Source organism: Drosophila biarmipes, chromosome 2L (assembly GCF_025231255.1).
Source record: "Drosophila biarmipes strain raj3 chromosome 2L, RU_DBia_V1.1, whole genome shotgun sequence".
Lineage (NCBI taxonomy): Eukaryota > Metazoa > Arthropoda > Insecta > Diptera > Drosophilidae > Drosophila > Drosophila biarmipes.
In genome coordinates, this window is record NC_066612.1 from 11,501,846 (window position 1) to 11,526,691 (window position 24,846).

The following is a 24,846-nucleotide window of genomic DNA, read 5'->3' on the forward strand; positions in this document are numbered from 1 at the left end:
GCTTTACACCTTCTCAACACTCTGTCTTAGACCTCTTTCGCTCTCGCTATTTCAGTATATAAACCAGTTTGCCAATATCCATATAGCTACTATATCTCTCTCCTCTTGCTCCGGCAAGAACCATTTGAACTTGCACCCACTTGCTCGCAAGAAACGAATCGAATTCCCACACCAACAACCGAACCCAACCAACAACCCAGCCACTAACAACACCGAACTAATCTAGCTCCTCCTGCTCAACAACCCGGAAATGTATCTATATATTTAAAACGCAAAAACCAGTCATTTGCAACCCGTAAACTCCTGGCATCTAAACCGAACCCTCGAACCATATAGAACCGTAGCGCTAAACGAATCGCCACCTAAACGATAAACCCTAAACGAAACCAAAATCGAAGCAACATTTGAACTTGCATTTATGCAGATCCATTTGATCAGATGGTAGAGTTGCAACTCCACATAATATCGTATCGTTCATGATGTCGAGCCCATCATGCGTTCATATTATGTCATGTATCTATATATATTAACCCGTTCCGCTACCGAAATCCATTATCTTCCGTAATACCGCCTTTCCAACCTCCAAAAGCCGCTGTCGAGGCCAAGACTTGACAAATCATTTGCATGCCATGTGCAAAATTCCCAGCTTAATGCCCATTTAGCCGCGGTCTTCGTCCCTATCTTCGTGGCACGTAGCAAATTAAATGGGGCGCGGATGTGGGCGTGGCAAATTGGCAACACGTAGCGCAAGTGTAAAAGGGGGCGAGTCGAGGGGGCGTCTTCAGTCGACTTCGAGTTCAATTTACAAATATTCCGAGACCAAGAAAACTTGCGCTACTTTCAAAGTTTTTCCTGTCCCTCCTTTTCCTTACTAATGGGTCAAAGTTGGAGGGAGGGGCCATCACGGCCCTCAAACCACTAAGCTCTTGCAAAGTTGAAATGTTTTTCTGTACAAAAATTAATACTCAAAGATGTTGTAAACATTTTGTGCCCATTCTGAGGGAATACCTTCGGAGATTTTTCACCTTAGACCATCTCATTGGGGGTGAACTTTGAAAGAGCATCCCGGTTTTTTATATACTTGTGCATACCCTTGGCCAACCCCAGTCCCCCGTCCAGGACCCTACTTCTGTTGGACCCGATTCGATTTTTGAGTTCGCAGCATACTCAGGCATATACTCATCCACACTCAAGCACACTTCATTCAGAGATCAAGATCAACGAAACCGATAAATGCTAATTCTAAATAGCCAAAAAAGAAAAACAAAAAAGAACCCATCTTCTATCTCCGATACGTTCGGCGCGAAAGGCGCTGTGGATAGCCAAACCTCGAACAGATACAAAGATACAGAACCTATACTGCCCAACTACTGAACCCACATACCTCCCGAAGTCCCCGATATGTCTACCAGAACACAGAAACACGAACACACACGCCACCCAGGATACAGAGACACTTGAACATACATAAACGTACGCTTTTTGAGTTCCATTTTGATTGTGTCATTTGATTTTGTGTGGTTGTTATTGTATTTTTCAAAACGAAAACGAAATTCTTTTGTTTCAGGAGTTACAATTCTTCTATCGCTCACAGTGTTTCTCAACCTTGTAGCTGAGACATTGCCCCAAGTATCTGATGCAATCCCCTTGTTAGGTAGCGATTGCATTTAAAACATACTTACCAAATGCAAATATATATTCAAATTTGTCAAAACAAAACCAAAGAATAATTAACAAAGTACTTAATATGATTTACACGTACACGCCTAAGAATATATGTGTATATATCGCCGCATATATACATATATATGCAACTACATATATATATTCATGAATATTATTGTTATTGTTGTTACCTATATATATACATATCTATTACGATTATATTACTCACACACATTGCTAAATTGTTCGCATATATAATCCCCAAACAAACCAAAGCCAAAAAGAAACCAAACCGAACTTAAACTTAAATAAAGTATTAGTCTAACCAACCAAGTCAAACAATATTCAACTCTAAAGTGACAAACGTTGTTAAATGTTATTTGTGTACGTCGTACTATGTTTACTAATTACAACGACTTTGCTAAGTACTTACTAACTTAACTAAACCAAACCAAACTAAACCAAATCAATTCTAATTCCAACTCGTTCTCTCTGTCCCACCCTATCTTCTGAATCGTTCTGAACTTGAAGTTATAATATCAAATACAAATATATATCAATATATATCGAAGCAGTTTCTTAGTTGATCATACTATCTTCTGTTGCCTCTGTATCTCTCTCTCTCTCTCTATCACTATGCCTATATCCTACTATGTATTCATTTGAACAATCAACAATCTTTTTGGTTCGCTTCTTATTCAAGTCAGTTTAGCTTAACAACAAGTCCCCAGGTAGCCAGCAAAGAACACAGTTAGGCAGTCTTTTAAATGCTATCGTTATCTATATGTACTTTCGATCTATACTTCCTCCACTTCCGTTTCCACTTTCTCTTCAATTTCTCCTCACAGCCTCGTTGGCGAGCCAACGACGCCGCACCAATGTTCGATCGAATTCCCTTCAATATATATATACTCAATTCCCTGAACTAAGCCGGCGATGCGTTAATGATGCACTAGATTTTGGAGCTAGACTATATTCAAAAACCTATTCGAAAAATGCTCTCCTAAATTTAAACTTTAAACTCTATCTAATGCATCGAAGCGTCGCCGTGGCCAGTTCCTTCTGTAATTATTCAACTTGTGCAATAATAATATATACGATTATGTATACCATATATCCAAACTATATATTAACTGTTATGTATTGCAGTACACATTGCTTGTACTCTTTTCGCTTCGTACAAACCGCCACTCCCTCAATTTCAACCCATATGTAATTACAAAAGATACTTATGAGACAGATTTCAATGCAAGTGAGTTTGGGATAATACTTGTGAAAAGAAAACGAAGGCGCATACAAATATGCTAATGATGTCGTCGTCACAGACACTCAACCGAAGAAAATAAAAAAAAATAAAGAAAGAAATCAATTAAAGAAAAGAAAGAAAGAAGTTTTTTGTCTTGTATCGTATGATTTGACTTTTTTGCTAACAGCTTTGATTTGTGTTTGATTTGGTTCTCTCACTCTCACTATCACTATCACACCACCCACCTCACTCGCCCATGAATAGATAATCGAATTTTGCATTGCTCCACCATCACCGCCACCAAATAAGAAGATATATTTTTCACCCTCGGTTTGCCCATGAGTACTGTCACCATCTTGAAGCTCGTTCTCGTTATCGTTATCGTTATCGCTCGCTCACCCATCACACAGGAAACGCTCAGTCATGACCACGACCACCCAGCCACCAACTGCCCTCCACCCACCACCCACGAACCACCAGCCACAAGAAGCCACCCACACACACCACTTTAACTTAACTTTCTTAGCTATTGTCTGTGCCACCCCAACCACCCCCAATCCCGATCACCTACGTATCTCCCCCTCTATGCGAACTCACCTTCGATATGCTGTTTGACCCATTTCTCGGAATGATATTTTTTGCTCGCGAACCTCTTTGAGAACTCAAACTGTGAACGAAAACATGCAAATTCCTATTGAATAATGTTTTGTATAAATACTGATCGCTCGATTGAACATATCACATCTGGTATTGCAAAAATATCATTTCGCTGAGATCCGCTTATTTTGTTTGCTTGTTGAAATGGGTCGCGGATTCGTTTGCTTACAGATACAGATATAACAACTGTCCACTTGGAATGCACTCTCCCCACCAACAATCAAACAACGAATAAATCAAATCATGCTTGAAGACCGGGCGGTCCTTTGTGCCTAGTGCTAAGTTGGGTTGTGTTCTCTGCGAGAAGGTTCAGCCAAAAAATATCATTTAGTCTAACCCCGAAGCTTTACCAGAGACCAGCAGCGATCAACCTTGATTGCGAGCTCTTCTCTGAATCCCAATCCTGATCTCCCAACAACAACTAGAAACCTTAGACAAACTCCAGGACGACAAGGACTCCAGCGATTACGAGACTCTTCCCGATCCACATGCACACGAGATCTGACCAAATTTGACCAAATATCTTACAGGTGTCACTATACTACTGTCGCAAACAGTTTTCTCCCTGCTGGTCGGCAATGTCATTACGAAAACCAGCGAGGCGGTACCGCTCTTAGGTATTCGAACTTTCAATTGACTCGTTTCTGACTTTGAGTTTATCGTTTCGAAACAAAAATTTTAAAACAATCAACATCCAACCAAACTAAATTTAAATTCTAGAGCTTTAAAAACAACCAAAACTTTTCTCTCTTTTAGCTGATAAATCAAAAAACTGAATATCAAAACCAAAACGATTGTACAAAGTACTCCTTAGAGATAACGAAAGTTTGCGCTAAAAATCAAAGTGAATCTTGTAAAAACCAAAACTAGACCGACTAAAGTAGGTAAAAGAATGTTATGCGATGGAGAGCATGATCCAAATCCAACTGGATAAACACGAGAAGCCGTTGATGAACCAAGAGTATTTTTGGAACCCAACCCCAAACCCCAAAAACTAACCCGAACCCAACCGAACAACCTCCGCTTCTTTAGACTTTTGGCTGAACCTTTTTGACTCTGAGACAAGCTCCAACTAACACGATAACCACACTTGATTCCGTCCCGATTCTGTTTCCGGTTTCGCATTCGAGGGTGGCTCGGCCTTGCCTATCCACCCACCCGCAAACCGGAAGTGCTATGTACATATATAATTCTAAGCTATAGGTAATCGCATTAGCCAATAGGCCTTGTTCCTCATACCCAAGTATCAAAAGCCTGCTCAAAACAATGAACTAATTAAACCGACTATTAAATCGCTATTAAATATTCAGAGAGCATACAGTAAACTGCAGAAACGTTAAATCAATTGCCACACATAATCCGTTCGCCAAAGCAATTAAAATATCGATTCCCAGCATTCTCTAGAACAAGTTAAAGTTACTAACCCAGACACAGAAACCGATGAACCCAGCCCACACCAAAATTGCTTGCTAATCGTATTTTACTAGAGTAGAAGGAGCAAAGAACAGATCAACTTCGAAAAAAGGTGTTGAGAATTTATTAATTAATTGTCCATGCCAAATGTTATCAAACATTTTCCAAATTTGAATAAAATAGTTTTGAAAAAAATCCTACACTAAAATTCTAAATTATAATATTAATATTATTATAAATACTGAAACCTATTTCTTGAATGGAATAACATCTAAATAAAAATTGTTATAGCAATTGTTATATTTTAAACACCAAATTCCATATATTTTTAATTCAAGAACTCCAAAGTGCCATATGATTTGTCTGTCCTTTGCTCAATCTTCGGCTTCAGTTGCCAAAGCAAAACCCACGCATGATCCCCAGTCAAAACAGTTTACACTAAACTGCATGATGAAGAATGAAACCTAAAAGTGCCGAATAACATCAACCGTAGTGGCTTTCAATAGAAATTACTTAGTAGCATCCGCAAAGTAAAGTAACGTAGAGCAAAGTAACATAGTCACAGCATTGTAACAACACAGTAATTTGATCACGCTACTTTCTCTAATCGTAAATCTAACAAAAGTCTTTCATGAAATGAAGCTAAACTAAAGTAATGTTGTACTATTTTGTAAATTATAATTTCGAGCTTATGTTCTTAGTGTTTCGATGATTTGAAGAGCCCCCGGAGCACCACTCTAATATAGGATTTTTCTCTGCTCTCTGTTCACCCCCACAAACCGCAACACGCAATTCGCAATCCCGAAAAACCCGCACCATCCCTATACAGGCACCTACTTCAACTGCATCATGTTCATGGTCGCATCGTCGGTGGTGCTCACAGTAGTGGTGCTCAACTATCACCATCGCACAGCGGACATCCACGAGATGCCACCGTGGGTGAGTCAATCGTGTCATAGCACCCCCGAGGTTCCCAGCTTGATTTTTGGTTCCTCCCTTCCCGTTCTCAGATCAAATCCGTTTTCCTACAATGGCTGCCCTGGATCTTGCGGATGGGTCGACCCGGCCGCAAGATCACACGCAAAACAATACTATTAAGCAATCGCATGAAGGAGCTGGAGCTGAAGGAGCGCTCCTCCAAGTCCCTGTTGGCCAATGTCCTCGACATTGACGACGACTTTCGGCACACAATATCGGGCTCGCAGACCGCCATCGGTTCGTCAGCGTAAGTTTATAAATTTTCTAAATATTACATTTTAGATTTCATTTTCCTAATAATCCTTTTTGCATATGCACCCCCCTGCAGTAGCTTTGGTCGGCCAACAACGGTGGAGGAGCATCACACGGCCATTGGCTGCAATCACAAAGATCTTCACCTAATTCTCAAAGAATTGCAATTTATTACGGCGCGCATGCGCAAAGCTGACGACGAAGCGGAATTGATTGGCGATTGGAAGTTCGCGGCAATGGTTGTGGATAGGTAAAGTGAAAGCAAACTTGTCAAACTGGTCTAATTTAGATACAATTAAAAATATCAAAATTGCTTTTGATGGAATTTTAAATATTTTCAGAAAAATCTCAAAATTAGTTCGTTTTTTAAATCGCTTTTATAGGAAAACCAATAGCACATTCGTATTGATTTCAAAAACGTTTCTTCTCAAATAAGTGAGAATACACATTTTTATATTCAGATCATATGATCTTGGCTTCTTTTGTATTGGATTTCTCTGTATTTAAGCGTTATCCCACAAATCTAATTTTTTAATGATAGGTAGTAACCATTTAAATAAAACCAAGTGATATTAGCTAAAAATGTTCCATAATTTCGAAAGGAAGAATGGTTTTCTAAGCAGAAGTAGTTTGTTTGGGCTTCAGCTAATTCCCAGGCGCCATTTCATTAAGAATCCGCATTTGCCCACATGATTATGAACTTCAAGATGTGTACTCGCGATTGGGTGTGAACCTATTGAACCAGAGCCGGCAGCTTTCGACGGCCGCCTGCCTGGCAAATCAAACAATTAGGCCACACGACTTCCGGCGGAGTGAACGCACACACTGGCAGACGCTCACGCACGCACTCACACACACACGCCGGTCACCCATACACGTGGCGCAAATATTGAAAGATGGCCGACTACCGGTCGGACGCCATTTTGTTTGGAGGCCCTGCTGATTGTTTGCTAACGCCCCGCCTGCTCTTCTACTCCACAGATTTTGTTTAATTGTTTTCACGCTCTTCACGATTATCGCCACGGTTACTGTGCTGCTCTCGGCCCCGCACATAATCGTGCAATAAGGACGCTCGAACTAGACACTTAAGCTACGGATACGGAAACGTCGGCACAGGGGAGATGCCTAGTTAAGTTCTTTTTGAAAAACCAAAAACTAGCGAAGCTGCTTCGAAACAAAGCAAAAAAAAAAAAGAAACCACAAAAAAATAATACAAATAAAAAATTGTTAATTACATTTTTAAGTAAAAACAAAGATGTCGCAAGAAAAAAAACAGAAACAAGACAAAATCATGTACTAAAAAATATTTTATGGACAAACCAAACAAAAAAGCAAAAATTACTGCCGTACAAGAACCGAAAAAAGTGTTAAGTAAGCTAAACCCACACTCACACACAAAATTATAAACATTAAGCGAACAAAAGGAAGGGAAACATAAATTTGCATAGGAATAGGCAAAGGAAAATGGCGGGCAGGACGAAAAACAAAGGAACATCGCGGGACAGGACACACAAGGGTTACATATGTGTAGGCCCACTGACACAGAGACAGAACCATCACATGCATGTAGGTAATTGTATGTACAATAACAGAGTTATAAGTTAATTAATATGCTGAGTTGTTATAATTTATGTAAGATGAACAGACGACAGACACACACACACACACACACACACACACGTACACCTAAGATATATGATATATATATATAAGAGATTGTTCCTATGAGACATTAGATATGTATTTAAAATGGCAACACACTCACGTACGGAGACACACCGACACTGAAGCACTTAATTGACAAATGCAAAAACAAGGGAAAGAAACCACTTATTCGTAGGAAAGGACGAGGACAGGCGAAGGACAGAAGGTTAGGGGGTATACGTTACGGTCTGATGACCCTTTGTTGTCTACGTTTCCAAGCTCCAATATTTTCCCTTTCCGTTTTCATTTTGGGATCACGTGGACCAACAATATTTTGTTTGATTTCCTTCATTCCAGTTTGCAAGCAAAATATGATCCCAGTGAAGAAACTTTATCGAAGACCCACTTTCAGTCGAATCCAATTTCCACTTAAAGCTCACTAAAAACTTTATGCGATTTTATTTTTTGGAACGCTTTGAAAGAGTTGTTTGCAAGATAGATTGTAAATGGTAACAAACTGACACATAATAATGGATATTAACAAAGGTCTATATATACACACATATACTCATAGTGAATTGAATTAATTTTTAAAAGACGCATTCACGAACACATTGAGTGGGGGAGTATGTTCGTTGAACATCATGTTTTTAGAAAATTTATTGTTGAAACATTGTAGCGAATTGAGTAAGCATAAAGACAAACGACCCGAGGGCGAGACAACCGAGTTATAGTCACCAATTAATTAGTCAAAGTAATAATAAACGGAAATCGAAAACCAGAGAAACCAAAACCGAACTAGCAATACAAGAAGAACAGGTGTATATATATTTTATGACACATATATCACCGCATATATACATACACATATATATGGATATATTTTTAATAAATCGATACGGAAACGAGCAAAACTAAAGACACTAAGCAGAAAGGAGAAAGTAGAAGCAAGGCGGCGCAGAACATAACCCTACTAAGCCAACCAACCAACCCAACTCAATGCCACTCGAAATCGAAATCGAAATCACATGAAAAAAATATCACAATTTTGTTGGAAATTTCGCATAGTTTTCGGATAATTTCCCCCTGTCTATATCTGTGTACATCCCCGTGTATTCCTAGAAACGAGCTTCGAATTTTTTCTACTTTACTCTGCTCTCCCCTTACACAAAGCAAAACAGTGATATTTACGGTATAGCCCCCAAAAACGACGAACTCAACTCGAACACTCTTTCCGGAACCCACCTAAGAAACCTTTAAACGTGAATGTTTTCTACACAAACCAAAAAACCAAAATCAATGAAAAACCTACCTCCTTGTTGAAAGAGAAGAAACTATAATGATCGAAGGACGATGAAGTATAGCAACACTGCCGAGTTGATCGCACTCCTCTCTCCCCATTTGTCGTGTAACCCAGCCCCGATTCTATTACGTTGTCCTGCAAAAAAGAGAATTTCTAACAGAATTGTGTGACGACGAACAACCAGCTACTTTTGATAGCCAGACGAAAAGTTTACTTAACGCAAATAAGATCGGCCCTATAGCTACACCCGCTGTCAGAATGTCGGAAGGAACCCAATCGAGTGCTGAATCAACTGAAGGAACTGCAGATCAGATCTGAGCGTTATACGTGTATACACTCACTTTGTATGTTTTATTTGCATTTACATTTAAATTTAGATTCGATATGATATTTGATATGAGACGACTTTTACTTACGCCCAGAGCGATGCATAATCCTACCGAAAACTGCTCTGTCCCCATGAGGTTGTTGTTTTTCGAACGTTAGTCAAATTCGATGGCGAATATTCCAGTTCAAAATCCGTTTCAAATCGAAATTGAGATCTTGAGTTCAGGTATCAGTGTGAAGAAAATCCGCATCAGAATCGGAATGCTTATAGTACGGAGAGACACAGTCGAGGAGGGTGTGTGCATTTTAAATTTAATTTTTTTGTATAATTAATTTAGTGCTAATCTTTGAGCAGCTAGGCGCATAATTAGAACTATGTATATGTGTATGGATGTCTTTTTGATAAAAAGAAGCTGTTTTAAAAAGCAAACCATTTTCTACACTCTTTAAAAGATTGAACTCTACATGTACGAGATTATGTATAATACAAGTAATAATAAACTAGCGTTAACTAGGCAATTATAAAATGAGAGGTGACCCGCAGAAGGAGCCATAAACTAAGCGTCCTACATTAGGAGAGGGCAACCTACGCGATTACCCGAGATAACGATGTAACGAGATAGCGGGAGGTGGCAAGAAAAACTAAAACGATAAACGAATTTAAAAATGAAAATGAAATTACCGCGAAAACCAAACTTGTAGCAAAGAAACGTGTTTTTTCATTTGAAAACTCTACTACTTACTTACCTACTTTGCAAGTAATAACTAATTTCCTCTGATCAGAGTTACACGCAATCGCGAAATGCAAAAAGCTAATTACAAAACGGTTGGTACACGCCCACACACACTCAGTCAGACATGAAGCATTCGAATTGTTCGTATTGTATTACAAAAAATAAAGAAATCCGAAAAGCAAACCGAAGGGTTCGATTTTCGTTTCAATTGCACTCCGCATGTTCACCCCCCGCCGGGCAGTTAAACAGAGTTCAACAATAAATAGCGCATTAAAAACCGATTCGAGACACTTTTTTAAACAAGGCAAATATATTTAAAATTAGCATTTAACTAAACGGCAAGAAAAACTTAGTCTGTAAACTGCAAATGTTTAGCACTAAACTCACCCGAGCAGAAGCCCACGAGCCAACCCGAGTCCAAATCCAAATCCAGACCTCCGCCTGTGTCCCCAGTCTAACTACCATCAATTTAAATAGCTATTTGCATAATTATTAAACCGTTACTGAATTTCTGTCGATTGCCGAACGCAAAACAAAAAACCATAAAATCTTCCCAAAAATTATGCATGTAAAAACAAATGGCTAAAGCAGAAAGAAAACAAAAAATTAGCAAGAAGTCTGTTGTCGATAAGTATTATTGGCAGACAAATAACGTTCGTCACATTGACGATAATAATTAATTGTAAGCGAAAAACAAAGGAATTAAATGATTTAAATAATAAACAAATTAATATTAAAAATCGAGAGACATAATTGCAACAAAAACACAAAAACTGAATAAAAATTTATTTTGAAAAGAGAATAAAACAATGGGCTGTTTTTCTTTTGGCTTAATTGTTTTTTTATACAAACTTTTTATCTAGTGCCAGCTTTGGTTTATATAAAATATAATTATTATTGGTTTGGTGATAACAGCAAAATTTAAAAATTAGTGGGACCGCAAGCCGACCGTTACAAATGCTATCCATAAATACCAAAATATACTGCAGACTAGAATTCGATGTTTTCAAACAAATGCTATCGATAACTTTCTTGTTTTTGTTTTGTTTATTTTGATTATTATACAAAATAATTACTTTTGTAACTAAGTGCCAGCGATTTAAGTTGTAAAACTAACAGAATACCTGCTAAACATTTAGAGGAACACACTAGATATAAATAGAGTCCATAGACTTTCAAGATTTTGTTTAGAACGACTTGCTGTCGTTGAAATTCCAATGGACCTGCGGAAGTTGTGCAGGATATGCTTTGTGGACAGCGCTGCGGTGGACATCAGGGAGCACAGGAGCAGCGGCAGTTCGGGCCACACAGTCCTTGAGCTTATACAGGCCATGTTCGGCTGGGTAAGATCTTAGAAGACGATTTAAAGCCAAGCATAACACAGTATCTCCTCCAGAATGTAGCTCTTAATCTAACTGAGGAGCTGCCCATGATCTGCAATGCATGTCTGGAGGAGTGCCAGCAGCACTACGCCTTCTTCCGGAGGCTCAAGTTCGCCAATCAGCAGCTACTTCAGCTTTACAACGAAGCAGAAGTGGAGATGTGCCAGGATGTGGAGGTTGTAGATGATGTCAGGGATCAGCAGAAGCCTGAAATGGTTGGGATGGCTGGAGGAGTAAGAGAGGAATTGGAGGAGTTTATACCACTGGATATTATAGTACTGGAAACTGACCATCTAACAGACACAAGCAAAACTGAGAGAACAGTGGTCACCGTGCCAAAACCCTCACAGAAGCTGGCCAATCAGGACTCCCTCATTGTGTCCGAGTTCCTGCCCGCCACCACTACCCAACCACGTCTGGATCTGTCCGACTCACGGCTGCAGCAACTGGAGCCACCTGCCTACGAGATGCGCACCGTGGACTACGCGGCCGTCGAACTGAAGCATTACAACCTGGACGAGTACAACGAGGCCAATCGCCTGCTGGACGTGGAGCCCAGTGGAAGTCAGGCCATCTACAAGTGTCAGTACTGCCCGCTGGCTTACACCTCACCCCAGTATCTGAAGACACATGTGCGCAACTCGCATGTCTGCAAATACTGCACCACCGCCTTTGCCAAGGTGCGCGATCTCAACGAGCACATCCGCCAAAAGCACTCGAGCCACCAGTGTGTTGTTTGCTCCAACAACTTCAGCACCAGTAGCAACCTAAGGGCGCATTTGAAGAAAATCCACGGAGTTCAGCTACCCGCTCAGGTGGCACTGCTGGATTACAAGCCAGCATCCGCGGACCAGGGCAATCAACGCACATAATAAACAGGATTTACCTCCTTAATTATACTCGAGCCCTTGATTTTGTTTAGTTCCTTAACTAGCTGGGACGTGTGGGTTGTTTAAAGTGTCCTCGCACTTGATATTTTCGTAAGCGATTGGCTAGTTTATTTCCCAGAACATCTGTGCCTTTTCTGTCACAGGATCGCCCTTTTGCTTGTCTTCTCCATTAATATACATGGGGGTGAACTCCCTGTAGGCTATGCAAACACGGCGTTCCTGTACATCCTCGCGGAGCACGGAATGCTCGAACTGGTACCTCGCTGGTCCATACAAAACAATCAGAGAGAGGCTAAAAAGAAAGATTTGGTTAGTAGACCAAAAAAATAGTCTATATTTTGACTTACTTGGGCATGGGAATGCGTAGAACCTTTCCCTCGTATTTGGCTAGCTGCTCCTCTTTCAGAAGAGGCGCGATAAGCTCCTGCTCGTAGTGGGACACCAAGTCCAGGTTGTATTTGCCCGGTTGCTGGACTTCGTAGGGAGTAAGGGTGAGCACGGAGTCGCCCAGGCAATTGACCGTGACCACGCGTTCGCCCCAGATCCAGCAGTCGTCCACGTGCGGATCTATACTGGCTCCCTTGCTGGGCTCGTACTCCAGGGAGCACTGTTCGATGCTCTGGAAGTTGCGAAGCAGAGGGACCTCATCGAAGCGTCGCTGCACGTACTCCGTGGTTCGGGGGAATCCTGCAAAGGATCCCACCTGGAGCTTGCGCTTTTTAAAGTTCGTCTTGGGTCCAAAGTTCTGTTTGCGTCGTCCGCTCTGCGAGATGTCCCAGGGCAGTGCGTCCAGGTCGGCTATCAGTTGGGAGCCCTCCTTCGCGCTGATGAAAGTCTCCTGCACCAGGATACCCGGCAGAGAAAGGCCCTCCTCCTTCTTGTGATCACCGTGGGCTGCTTGCACCTTGGTCGTATCCCAACCGGGCTGCAGAAGTTCGCAGTGCACGCAGTACGACCAGGGTTCCAGTTGCTGGAACTGCTCCTGCAGCGAGGGCTTGGCTATCTGGAAGTCCTGCTCGCAGCTCAAACAGGTGCGCACGCCCTTGCAGCCACAGGGACGAATTGTATTCATCCTGGAAATTGCACCAAAACACGTTAGTAATAGAGATGGGCTAACATCGATAAATTAGTATATCGGTTAGTTTCGATCAATTAAAAAATACCAAAAACTAACAGCTGTTTATTGTAACAGTTGGCTGTTAAGTGCCTAGTTGGCGGGCTGTTAACAATTTGAATAATTACAATAGATTCCATTAAAAGATTCATGACCTTTTATAAATAACTATCAAATAACTAATTATTTTAATGTTTTTAAAGACCGATTCATATTTTGTTCTATTTTTGCTGTTTGATTTAATTATTTTCTTTTTCGACTCATGTATTTTTAATAGGTTTGGTTGAGTATTTACCCAAAAAAGTCGTACCTGGTTTCTTATTTTCGCACAAATATCCCAGCTTTTCAATAAAGACACAGGCCAAGTTAAATTTTCTTGAGATATTTTATTTCTTGTGTTCAGATTTAGATTGCTTTCCACAAATACTTAGTTTAAACCTGTTTCAATCAAACAAATGCTGCTTGGTGATCAATACTAATCGTTATTTTCTTCTCCAGCTAGGCTTACACTTTCTAACAGTGCCCCGAGCTGAATCCGGGTCTTTCCAATATGGAACAAGGTAATAATATAGGGGGAACTCAGTCCGGGCGATGCGATGAATCCTTTTTTTTTCTTTACAAATGGAGCTTGGGTGATCAGTCTTTTGGTGCAGATCCAGCTGCAGGTGCAATCGATCTATCCATTAGATTTTAAGGCAGCCGCGATGGGAGCCACAGCGGGCGTACACCTCCTCGAAGGAGCGGATGAGCTCGTCCATTCCGCGCAGCAGACCCTCCTCCCGGTTACCCGGAGTCCAGGGGCTGCGGTGGTCCACCCTAATCTGGGGAGGCAGCTCCCGGCACTTGGCGAAGTCGATCAGCCACACGCCGACGCGGTCATCGTCGTAGACGATAAAGATGCTGGAGCCAACGATCTCGTGGCGGGCAAAGAAGGACGACTGCTCGATGACCAGGCGCATGTGCTTCAGTCGCTTCAGCAGCTCCTTCTGCACGGACCGCCGGGCGGCCAGGAACTGTTCGATGGTCTGGCCAATCTGCTCGCTAGTCCGGCAGGTCTTCAGGTCCTTGACGGGCGGACGTCCGCGCAGGCGCAGCGCCTCGATGCGAAAGCCCTTGGACTGCGAGGAGGAGAGCGACTCTCGGAAAGTCATGTAGCGCAGCTTGGTAATCGCCCGTGCCTCGTGCTCCGCCGGCGTGGGAGCTCCCGCATCCACGGCGATCATCTTCTGGTAGAGATCTGGTCGCAGAGTGGCGTTGCTGACCTCAGATTCGAGGAAGGTGCGGCTGCCCATCTTGATGTCCATCACACAAGGGTCCCGGAAGCCGGACAGCAGATCCTGCAGCTCAATGTAGTGCTGCGCCTGCATCTCCTGTATGCCAAAGTAGGCGGGCACTATCTGAGCGGTCTGTGGCTCCTGGCAGATCAGCCGGTAGGCATGGACCTCGCTGTCCTCGAGGCCCGAGATCCTCTTCCGCACTATTCCGGTGGACGTGGGAACAATGCTGCAAAAAGGGAAAAAGTTTACAGTTAATAATCTGAACAAAACGACTTTAAATGTCCCCAATATTTAAATATTTAATACACAAAGAGCAGTTTAAGAGATAAAAACGTAAGCGAAATCGGAACATTTCCGTTGTAGTGCCGATAAATATATATTTTGTATACCATTCACCCCCATGTCTTAAGATGCCTACCTTTCTGGGTGACCGGAAAGCTGCATCCAGCCCTTGGGCTTCGCCTGCGTCTGGGTCTGCTGGTGCTGGAGCAGATGCGGCGTTGCTGGGGCACTCAGCTCTAGGGCGTTCTGGAAACAAAAGAAAACATGATCTTAGTACAGAAGGAGTACGAATTCATTGATAAATCGCCGCTTTATCGCGGCTGGGAACGGGTTTAACGGGCGCTCTTTCGCTGTCCAACGCCCGGCTGCGATTATAAATAATCAAACAAATTTTATTTGCCAGCCGGAGCGCCACGCCCCGAGCCTCGTAAACGTGAAATTTATGCAGGCAACGCGCCAGGCCAACGGATCTCGAATTGTCCGAGGCTTGGAGCAGGAAGCTCTGGGCTCGCTCCGGTGGAAAGTAAACAACGGGTACTTACAATGGCCAAGAACTTCAGCAGGGACATCTGGGCAGGGGCCGGCGTGGGGGCCTGAGATGGGATGGGGTTCCTCTGGGCCTGGGCCGCTCTTTGGAGACTCAAATAGTCGGCCAAGTTGTCGCAGTTCTCATTGGGAATCCGCTGCAACGAGAGAGAATTGGAAAGACCTGTGGTTAGTTAACAGGTTAACAAACAATCGAATAAAAAGATTAGCACCTAAATGCTGTTGAAAAACTGTCAATTGCATTCTATGACCAACTGTGACTCACGACGGCGTTAATTAGCTATTCAAGCCAAATGCACTGGGTTCTGGGCGGCCCCCCTTTTGTTTATGCTTATATAAAAAGAGACGGAGCAGCCTGATGGGTCGTCGTGTGTGGTTTACGACCGATCCCCGGCACTGCCGTGTCCCTAATGAGGCACTTAGTATGCAAAGTTGGCGTTTGTTTTTGTGCTGCCTATGCGAATTGAGCCATAAGCATGGGCCATAACAAATAACGAGCTGTCAGCCTAGAAGGCGATCCAATCCAAACCGATAAAATCCGTTTCGAGCAGATCCCCGCTCGGCGCGCCGCCGCTCTGATTAATTGACTAATTAAGGTAAATGCCTCGGAACTTGTTTATGCCCCGCTTCTTATATAGCTTCTGCTCTCGCCTGCCACTATCTGGCCACTATTATCGTATCTTAACTGCCCAGATAACGCTGCGTCTTTTTTTCATATGGCACATCTCCCTACCAACGGCCGCAATCTTGGGTTAATAACACTGCCTACGTAAGTAGGGGCAAATTTGCATATGTGGCACAAATTCGTCACGTGTTTCGGGGGGGGAGGGCGTTGGAAAAGGGGTGGTCGGCATCGCCACAGTGAGCACACGTTGCCAGGGTCATCGCTCCTTATCAACTGGGGTATGGTATGATCTTGGTCTTATCACTTTGCGGCTGTTGGCGGTTGGCAAATGTTTGATTTTAGGGCGCAAATACCCGGGCTTACCCCCCAAAGCGCCCAGATATGGGTTGGAGATAGTGGGTGAGATAGTGATAGCCGCACGCGATTCCTATGACCGCATAATTGCTTTGAATGTGAAATTTCGGTTAACAGAACCTTACGGTAGTAGGCCTCATCAAGCTCTTCGGCCTTCTCTGGTCGCATTTCCATATTGATTGAAAACCAAAAACCCGCTGTTATGTATTAATTAGGCGCTAATAAGATGTCACATTCGGTTGAGGTGGAGCACGCCGCCGCCTATCAAATTCCATTAACCAATATTCGAGGCTCGACGAGCGTGTCGTCAGCACTGACCTCTATCGAGAGTTACAAGTTACGGAGCCGCGGAGCTAACGGGGATTTAATTATAGCCACGATCGAATAAATAGACGTCAGCGGCTTTTATTCATTGACTACTTGTTTTACAACTGCCTTTACTACAGATAGCCAGCGAGCCCATTCCCACACTCGATCCAATATTCGCACATTTTTGCACGTACACCACACCTGGGGGAAATTAGCACATGGGCCCTAATTCGGCTTAGTCGAAGTGCGTCATTCTGTGGGTAAGACTGGGCCTAGTTCTGGCAAATATTACTTCATTTTTATGTGCCATTACATGTTTAATTATCTCACCGGTGCACTCGTGTGTGCCAACATCTGAGGGAAAACCTCGGCGAAAATCACTAGTGACAGGTGGAAATCCAAACCGCAAAGTGGGCAAAACAATAATTAACTTTAACTCTGACATGGGGCAAAAAATTACAGCATTTCTCGCTTGAGCGATTCGGCTCGCGTTTATTAAGGTTCAAATTCGAGATCAAGTTTGGGTTCGGGTTCGGATTCGGGTTCTGAGTGCGTTTCGGCCGCGTTTTCAGCCCCGGGTTTATTTTTATTTTTAGCTATTTTTTTATTATTTTTTTTAATATTCCGGCGTTTAACTAAGCTCACAGTTTAGTAGTGTTTATTTATGACTACTTAGCATTTTCTATAGCCGCCGGACGAACGTGTTAACCGACAGAAACAGAAACAGAAATAAAAAAAAATTAAAGCACACAAAAGAGTCAAAATCAATTTATGCGCGTGACGTCAAGGCGCTTTGGCTGAGCTGTTAATTAAACAAAATCAACCTGCCGAAATTTTTTCGACTGTCGGAGTGCTGGGTGCTTGAGCACCCGGAGGGCACCCTCCATCTCAGGGCCCACAAACATGCTCTCTTGGCCCTGAACCTGCAACGTGCCAGCGAAACCCGTTTGTCCAGGATCCCCGTTCTGGGGGCGTGACTCAGGTGCAGCAGCCTTCGCAGGTTTTCTAGAACACAACCCTGACATTATAAGAAGATCCCGAACCCAAAACCGAAACCGAACCCGAACCCAAGACATTGGCCCGGACTGTCCGGGGGGGTTTCATCGATACATCGATAGTCTCGATCCGCCGGGGAGTTTATTTGCATTGACGTCAATCCAGCGGACGGAGGGCGAGGGGCTCGCCTGGAAGGGTGGCATGGTGGGTGATGGGGGTACAAACCAGTTGGCTTAAAAAAAAAATAACACCGCCATGCTCAGGCCATCAGCAGAGGGTTAGATCCGTGGCCCAGGGCCAGAAACTGTGGGAAAACTTGAGCCATCTTTCGAGCCGCAGCACCATCAATCTAAGTCGCAGTTCTGGTGGCTCGCTGGTCATGAGTAACGGTCAGCCGGAGGAGAACCGGATCCGCTTGGACCCACTAAATACGTCAAACGACTAGCGTCTTTCCCTTCGGTGCACTCATCGCGCTTACACGAAACTCCAAGTGAATCACTCTGCGAAAGTTCGACATTCACCGCCAATTCCAGCCAACGAATATTGGCGACATAATTAATGGCGATGGCGATTAAGGGGGAAGACCCGTGGCCCAAAACAGAAACTAGATTAGTGGCTACCCGAAAACCCGATCTGCGATCTTCTAACAACCTCCGCGCTTGTCGGAAGCCTTGATCTTGAGCTGGCGAAAAGTTAAAATGGCCGAAATTAACCGATAGCGACGACTGAGGCCATCATGAGTGTGGGCCGCTGCACTTGACACTTGAAATGATCAAGAGTGCTCGGCTCGTCGAGATCGGGTACACTGAGAGAAACAAAGCGGGGAGTCACTAAACCCAAGACTCTTTTTAACCGAAAAAAATAAGAACAGCCTGAGAAGGGGAGCTCCATCTTCTGCCTCTGCTCTTTGTCAACGAATCAATTGTCTTTGATGGAACGGAATCGAATGAATCGATTCGATTGTCCACTGGCGGACAGGCGACGCCTCTGGGAGGCCCACATCTCAATCTGCTGTCTGTCAGATGTGTGATCATAACCGGCCGTGTCCGGCTGAGTTACGTTTACGGGTCTCCCGTTGTTGGGCCCTAATTAGCGGAGGCCCACAGATCTCCCGGTAGTATGCAAATTGGCGTTACGTGGATTACTGGAATTCCAGGCCAATCTCCCACACTCTGTTTGCGTTTCGCATAGTAAGGGGGGTGACTGGGCGGTTGGGCGGTTAGAGGTGTGCACCACAGTTGTTTCAACAGCGTATCAACAACAAACAGACGTCATTCAGGGCCCGGAATCGGAGTTTACCACACAAACCCCACTCCATGGCTCGGTTTTGTGTGCTTTCCGTCTGATTTTGCTTGCCTTTTTTTTGGTCACTTTCTCTGCAAGTTGGCTTTCTACGCGGATGTGGATGCGTTGCCCCAATCCTCATTGACGTCACCGCCCCGGTGGGTTTGCTTGGCGCTTACAAGCTTTCTTTTCTTTCGGCCACTTACCTCGTTGTTATTGTTCGATTGCTGCTGCTGTTGCTGCTGCTGCTCCACATCCAGCATCATGGCGCTGCGCTGCTTGGAGGGAGCACTGGTGTCCAGGGCAATCATTTTCCACAGCTGCTTCAGGCCGATGTTGTCGATGCAGGAGAAGCGCAGCTTCTCGTTGGACCAGGCCATCGTGGGGCGACTTCTCGTGGAGCTGGCCCCCTTGGAGGCCTTCTTCTCTGCCTTGGCTTGGATCGGCCGCTGGAGCACCGTTGAAGTCATAGTCATTCGGATCGGTGGCGCACTTTTTACTTATTTTTTCCCACTTGCTTGGGGTCTCTGCGACTCTGGGTATCGCTTGGGAACTCGTCGATTTTCACGCTTGGCGATTTTATGCTCGGCACATTTGCATTCTGACTCCGATAGTCGGCTGCCAGTTTGGCTGAGTACTTTTGTATTTCCTAGTCGAAACTGCGTTCTCGTTTCACTTCACTTGCACTGCGCCTGGGCATGGGAACTTCGTTATCTTTATCTAAGTGCGCTTTGTTTTTGCACTTTTATCTTTACAACTCGGTCCCGCTGGGCTCTGTATATATGGGCACTATATCTGGCGATCGCGGCGAATCGTCGGATCCGGCGAGATTCGGGGCGTTACGTGGTCTGGCTGGCTGCTCTGGGAGGCGACTAACTGGTTTCGCCATATGGCAGCCAGTTTTGTGATCACCGGATCGTATCGGCAGTAGTCGTGTCTCGTTCGGGTCTCGGCTCTGCGACGAAGTGCTCTCTCGGGGGATTGGAGTGCCCCGAGAGTGGCGATTCGTGGGGGATCCGCTCTGGGGGCAAGCCATCGAGAGCGCCGGGGAGCGCTCGAGAGAGGGTGGGGCTACCCTCTGGAGGAATCAGAGTTTATGGAACTAGTCTTCTGGATATTTCAGGAATGAGCCGCTGGGAGCGATAAAGAAAAGTAGGAGGTATTATATTTGGAAATATTATGTGTGTATAATCCACAACGAAATAATCACAACGCTATAATCACGATCTAGATAGGCCTCGTTCGATAATGTTCAGATTTATAAGAAATATGAGTGATCATCAGATATCTCCCTTAAGAACTATATAACTTTTATTTATATTTAACTTAGTAAATAAATGTAACTTACAATAAATACTTTGTAAAAACAACTCATGTTATTAAAAACTTATTGACGTCAAATTTAAAGCTGTGGCATCACAGAACTATAAAATTTAATGAGTAATTTGTCCACATTACGTATTATTTTGTGCAGGGTTTTTTTTAATGGGTACAATGTTAGAGCTCAAGGATCAAAAAGACGTTGTGCAAAGTCCAACCTTCAGACTATCTCTATATAAATTGCTAAAATGGGGTAAAAACCCAATCTAACGAATCCAACCCTGAATGTAAATGTCATCGTGATTCTTCCAAACCCACTTTGAGATAAATCCATATATAGTAAACAAGGAATTTCGAATGCGTCGGGCGTCATACTTATTCCGGAGGGCTCGGCGAAGTACGAGCAAAACTATTGTTTACTCAGAATTTCACATGGCAAAGAAAGGGAAAACAACTGAAAGCGAATACATTAGAGCTGGGAGAACTCGCAGAATCCTAGACCAGAAAAACAACATCAGATCTTTGTTTTGGCGACGCGCAAAAGAGTGATCTTGGAGTGCAGAGCGCGGCAAGAACTGGAGGGCAGGCAGATGGCGCCATTTGGGGCCAGGCAATGAACCGTCGCGACTTCTTTTTTGTCTGATGATTTGCGGTTGAACTTGGCGAAATTCCCGGACCCATCTGCAATGCTAATCCCGCCAACTGCGCAATGCTTCGGGATCAGGGCCTATGCAAACTCTCTTCGAAATCTGCGCCAAATATTGCAGACCCATCGAGTTCACGGCCATCGGACGAATGATATGCGCATATTTCGTATGGATCTTGGTACCAAAACCCATTGCCATCGCCCACTCCCAGTCCCAATCCCAATCTCGATCCCATCTAGATGCGTGCGTCAGTCTGAGTTTGAGTGACATACAAACCCCGAGTTCGAGTTGCATTCTCCCCCTGGAGTCCTCCGCCGGCTGCCCCCATTCCAACTGCGTCAGTGGACTGACAGTGGCAGTCAGTTGTCGCAGGCCTCGTCATTGTAATGCAAAGCCGGCATATGTTAATCACTTGGGAAACTGCCTCGAAATGCGTTGAACTTTCCTGCAGACGGTCGGCGGCAACGTGGCGTATGAGTAACAATAGTTTCCCGGGCACGTGATCAGACGGCCACGAGCCAATTTTCCCGAGAGCAGCATTCCGGTTGTAACTACCATTCCGGCGCAGTTGGGGCGATTAAAAATAAGTCGAGCAACTAGCTGCCCACCCATTAAACGATCGATAAAAACCAGGGTCGTACGGTCATTAGCAACGTAGAAAAACTAATAATATTTAATTGACTCTAAATGAAATGATCTAATAAATAATAAATATCTTATAATAAAGATTAATTGGGAGCAAATTTGTAAGATTACAATTATTATAAATACGTAATTCAAATAATTAAGTTTTTACTATTACGTCAAGAGGTTTTTAAATATAATGTTAACCATTTCTTGAATCACTTCTATAATAGTAACCTTACCAAGGTCGAAATTATAATCATTTGTTATTTTTACATCAAGTTATTTAATGTTTTACTTATACACAAAGAGTTTTTCTTATGTATTTTTTAAAACATTTTTAATAAACCACTTTATAAGGTTATTTTAGAACCAAATTCTCAAACTATGTATAAAACGTAATCTTCAGCTTAGGTTGATTTGAACACAGATGAATCATGAAAAAAAAGCTGAAGCTTATCCAAAAGTGAGTTTAATGGACCTAGTTAAGAGTTATACCAGGGCCCTACCCACATAGAATTTCAACCCGTTACTGCCCTGCATTGCATTGCTGGGGCTGCACTTCAATTAAGCGATATTATGGGCGTCTCGCATCTCGATTCAAATGGCACTTCCCACTTGAGTGAACGCTCGGGGAACGCAGCTTTGAGGCAGCCCATCTGAAAAGCCCAGCCCCGGTTCCAGAGCCTGATCATCATCATCGTAGGCCTGACGTCAAGCGCAGTGTTTGCGTGAAATTTCTTTGTCACGATCGGAGCTTGGATGGGCGGAGGCTCTGTGAGAAGGAATGGAGATGGGCCATCTGCACGCACCAGTGGCTAAGACCTCCGGACAAAGAATCCAGACGCCTTATGCCAGATGCCAGAAAACAAAAACCAAGATGCCACCGCTGCAGGCAGCTCCATCGACGGACTTTTGTACTCCGTCACCATGTTGATTCGCTTTTTGCCCCGGCGATTGACGCACTTGGTTGTCTTGTCACTTGACTTTTTTAATCTCGCGACTTTATCGTAGCTGACTGGCTCAGTCTCGGAATCGGATTCGAGTTCGGATTCGGATTCGGAATCGGAATCGGAATCGTTCGTCATAAGTGTAACTTAATATTGCGCTCAGGTAGCTCCGCTGGCTTCGCTTCCTCTTGCTTGGATTTCAATCATACTCGCACTCCACGCAGAATGTTTGCTATAGTTTGTGTAGCTTTTTCGCCAGACGGAGCAGTCGCTCGCTATTAAATTATGGCTCAATGACTTTCCTGACGTCACAGTATTAAGCTCAGTCAACAAAACGCAGAGACCAGCGAAGCTCCAAAAAAAAAAAGCGTTCCTCATTAGCATGTGCTCCATGTGGGAGTGTTTGTAGTCGCCGATCTTCATACATATAGCCATTAAAATAGTAGAGAGAACTATGGACGCCAGCTTGGCGCCGCTCGAGCAATTAAACTGCACAGCTGGGAAATTGAAAAATGAGCTTCAAATTAGAATCGCTATCTGCAAATCGAGCTCGGGGCTTCTTTTGGCATTGATTAATATAGAGCAGGACGTGTCTGAAAGGATTTTCAAGATCAGTCACCTGTATTTTAAACGATTGCCTTGGGGAATTCGAAACAAAGCGATTTGGTAATCAAAATGGGCAAGTCAAATTTTGCATTTCAACTTTTTAACTTCTCAGAATTTAATTCTTCTTTGGCAGAGCAATGAACTGGCTTGGTGTTTGACTCGAGCTTTTCTTTATTTGTGACTAAATTCTTTCGTTTTTTAACTCTTTGGAGTGTCCTTGAGTTTGTCGGTGCTTTGTATCTTGTAGAATGTTTCATAAGCTTTGAGCGTTTCCCATTGTATTTTCTTGTTTGGGGCTCGGTGTTTAACTTTACTCATGAAAACGCAAAAAACGTGTAAGCCACAAGCTAAGCCCAGTGTTTAACCAGCTGTAGTCGTTGCCTTTCCTTCAGTATCTAAATATGTCATATTGCGGTTTACCCCAATTTATAAATAAACTGAGGGCATGGGCCAAGTGTGGGGAAAGTCCAAAAGAGCCTATAAAAAGGGCGTGCTTTCGAGCGAATGACTGAATGTTGAGTAGCCATACGCGAAATACTAACATTTACATTTCTTTTAGAAAACCATTCCAAGAAATCTTTTGATCTGGAGATCATAAATTCCAATGATTCATAAAAACGGAAGTAAAAAAGCTGGTGAAAAAGTTCCGCGAACAACCTAGGACTGTATAAAGCGACAGGAAATGACAGTCATCAAAAAAGCTGGAAAACTTTCCTCCTAATTCCGAAAGATTCAGATGCTGATAATCGGGGCTATGGCCTGACCGACAAACGTCATGATTTAATAAATATGTGGGACTGGCTGATAAGAAATATGCACATTGGGAATTACAGAGTTACGGAAGATTTCCCCCAAACAATGAAATACGTCACCATGCGGTCGCTTGGCTGAGATGATGACAGTCCACTTTCTCAAGAAAACCAGCACCAAGTGGTGTACTTAATGCGACCACTCGAAATTGATTGAAATATCCTGGCTTGACAACAATTTGGGCCCTGAGTGCCCATTTCCTATAAAAACTGTCAGTTTAGTTTGTTTTGCTGGAATATTTGGACTCCCCTGGGGGTTATCAACCTGCTAATTTGAGTATCATTTGTTTGGTGAATGATTTTTCGCAAACCATGTCTAAAAATAGTGTCCCAAACATGTGAATGGCGCGAGCCGCTGATAAGGCTGCGCAAGCGATACTCTCCATCGCCGATAATCAGGGGTCAGACACCGAAAATAATGCCAGGCAGCGGCTGAAACAGTAGCAGGAGCATCGTAAAATTAGAACCTGACCAAGAGGGCAGCCGAGGAGCAACAACAAACAAAACAAAGAATAATTGTTTATGGGCGTGTAAACAATTTGATTGATTCGAACCAAACGATCCGTATCGATGGGGAAAACAGAAAACAACGGCTGCCTTGTGTTTTAGCCA

At 43.4% G+C, this 24,846-nt stretch overlaps 4 protein-coding genes across 20 annotated transcripts in view; 2 read left to right on the forward strand and 2 right to left on the reverse strand.

Moving 5' to 3' along the window:
* Positions 1-11,023, forward strand: part of LOC108032501 (neuronal acetylcholine receptor subunit alpha-7) — a 100,180-nt gene extending 89,157 nt beyond the window's left edge. For 10 of the 17 annotated variants that reach the window (XM_017106326.3, XM_050885665.1, XM_017106321.3 and 7 more), the window contains 5 exons: positions 1,568-1,654; positions 5,811-5,920; positions 5,992-6,206; positions 6,288-6,461; positions 7,193-11,023. In XM_017106326.3, coding sequence (XP_016961815.1) covers positions 1,568-1,654; positions 5,811-5,920; positions 5,992-6,206; positions 6,288-6,461; positions 7,193-7,277 — 671 coding nt within the window. In that variant the 3' untranslated portion in view covers positions 7,278-11,023. Of the gene's footprint in view, positions 1-1,567; positions 1,655-5,682; positions 5,782-5,810; positions 5,921-5,991; positions 6,207-6,287; positions 6,462-7,192 lie in introns of those variants that run through there. The other 7 variants (XM_017106322.3, XM_044094320.2, XM_017106319.3 and 4 more) reach the window with 3 other exon arrangements.
* Positions 11,024-11,246: 223 nt separating this feature from the next.
* On the forward strand, positions 11,247-12,505 carry LOC108032815 (zinc finger protein 521). The gene is made up of 2 exons (XM_017106829.3): positions 11,247-11,562; positions 11,616-12,505. Exons 1-2 carry the CDS (start codon positions 11,437-11,439, stop codon positions 12,471-12,473), a joined length of 984 nt encoding a protein of 327 aa, XP_016962318.1. The 5' UTR covers positions 11,247-11,436; the 3' UTR covers positions 12,474-12,505.
* A 65-nt stretch (positions 12,506-12,570) lies between these two features.
* On the reverse strand, positions 12,571-13,598 carry LOC108032816 (alpha-ketoglutarate-dependent dioxygenase alkB homolog 4). The gene is made up of 2 exons (XM_017106830.2): positions 12,839-13,598; positions 12,571-12,783 (listed from the first exon to the last, which is right to left on the reverse strand). Exons 1-2 carry the CDS (start codon positions 13,561-13,563, stop codon positions 12,594-12,596), a joined length of 915 nt encoding a protein of 304 aa, XP_016962319.1. The 5' UTR covers positions 13,564-13,598; the 3' UTR covers positions 12,571-12,593.
* A 373-nt stretch (positions 13,599-13,971) lies between these two features.
* Positions 13,972-20,144, reverse strand: LOC108032726 (inositol-trisphosphate 3-kinase homolog). The gene is made up of 4 exons (XM_017106706.3): positions 19,485-20,144; positions 15,707-15,847; positions 15,301-15,410; positions 13,972-15,108 (listed from the first exon to the last, which is right to left on the reverse strand). Exons 1-4 carry the CDS (start codon positions 19,752-19,754, stop codon positions 14,289-14,291), a joined length of 1,341 nt encoding a protein of 446 aa, XP_016962195.1. The 5' UTR covers positions 19,755-20,144; the 3' UTR covers positions 13,972-14,288.
* Positions 20,145-24,846: the final 4,702 nt, after the last annotated feature.

Bases quoted from the DNA above. Each gene is read 5' to 3' on its own strand.
- LOC108032815 (XM_017106829.3), top strand. From the start codon at position 11,437: ATGGACCTGCGGAAGTTGTGCAGGATATGCTTTGTGGACAGCGCTGCG. The intron at 11,563-11,615 runs GTAAGATCTTAG...TATCTCCTCCAG, and splicing joins TACAGGCCATGTTCGGCTGG to AATGTAGCTCTTAATCTAAC.
- LOC108032816 (XM_017106830.2), bottom strand. From the start codon at position 13,563: ATGAATACAATTCGTCCCTGTGGCTGCAAGGGCGTGCGCACCTGTTTG. The intron at 12,784-12,838 runs GTAAGTCAAAAT...CTTTCTTTTTAG, and splicing joins CTACGCATTCCCATGCCCAA to CCTCTCTCTGATTGTTTTGT.
- LOC108032726 (XM_017106706.3), bottom strand. From the start codon at position 19,754: ATGACTATGACTTCAACGGTGCTCCAGCGGCCGATCCAAGCCAAGGCA. The intron at 15,411-15,706 runs GTAAGTACCCGT...TTTTGTTTCCAG, and splicing joins TGCTGAAGTTCTTGGCCATT to AACGCCCTAGAGCTGAGTGC. The intron at 15,109-15,300 runs GTAGGCATCTTA...CCCTTTTTGCAG, and splicing joins CTTTCCGGTCACCCAGAAAG to CATTGTTCCCACGTCCACCG.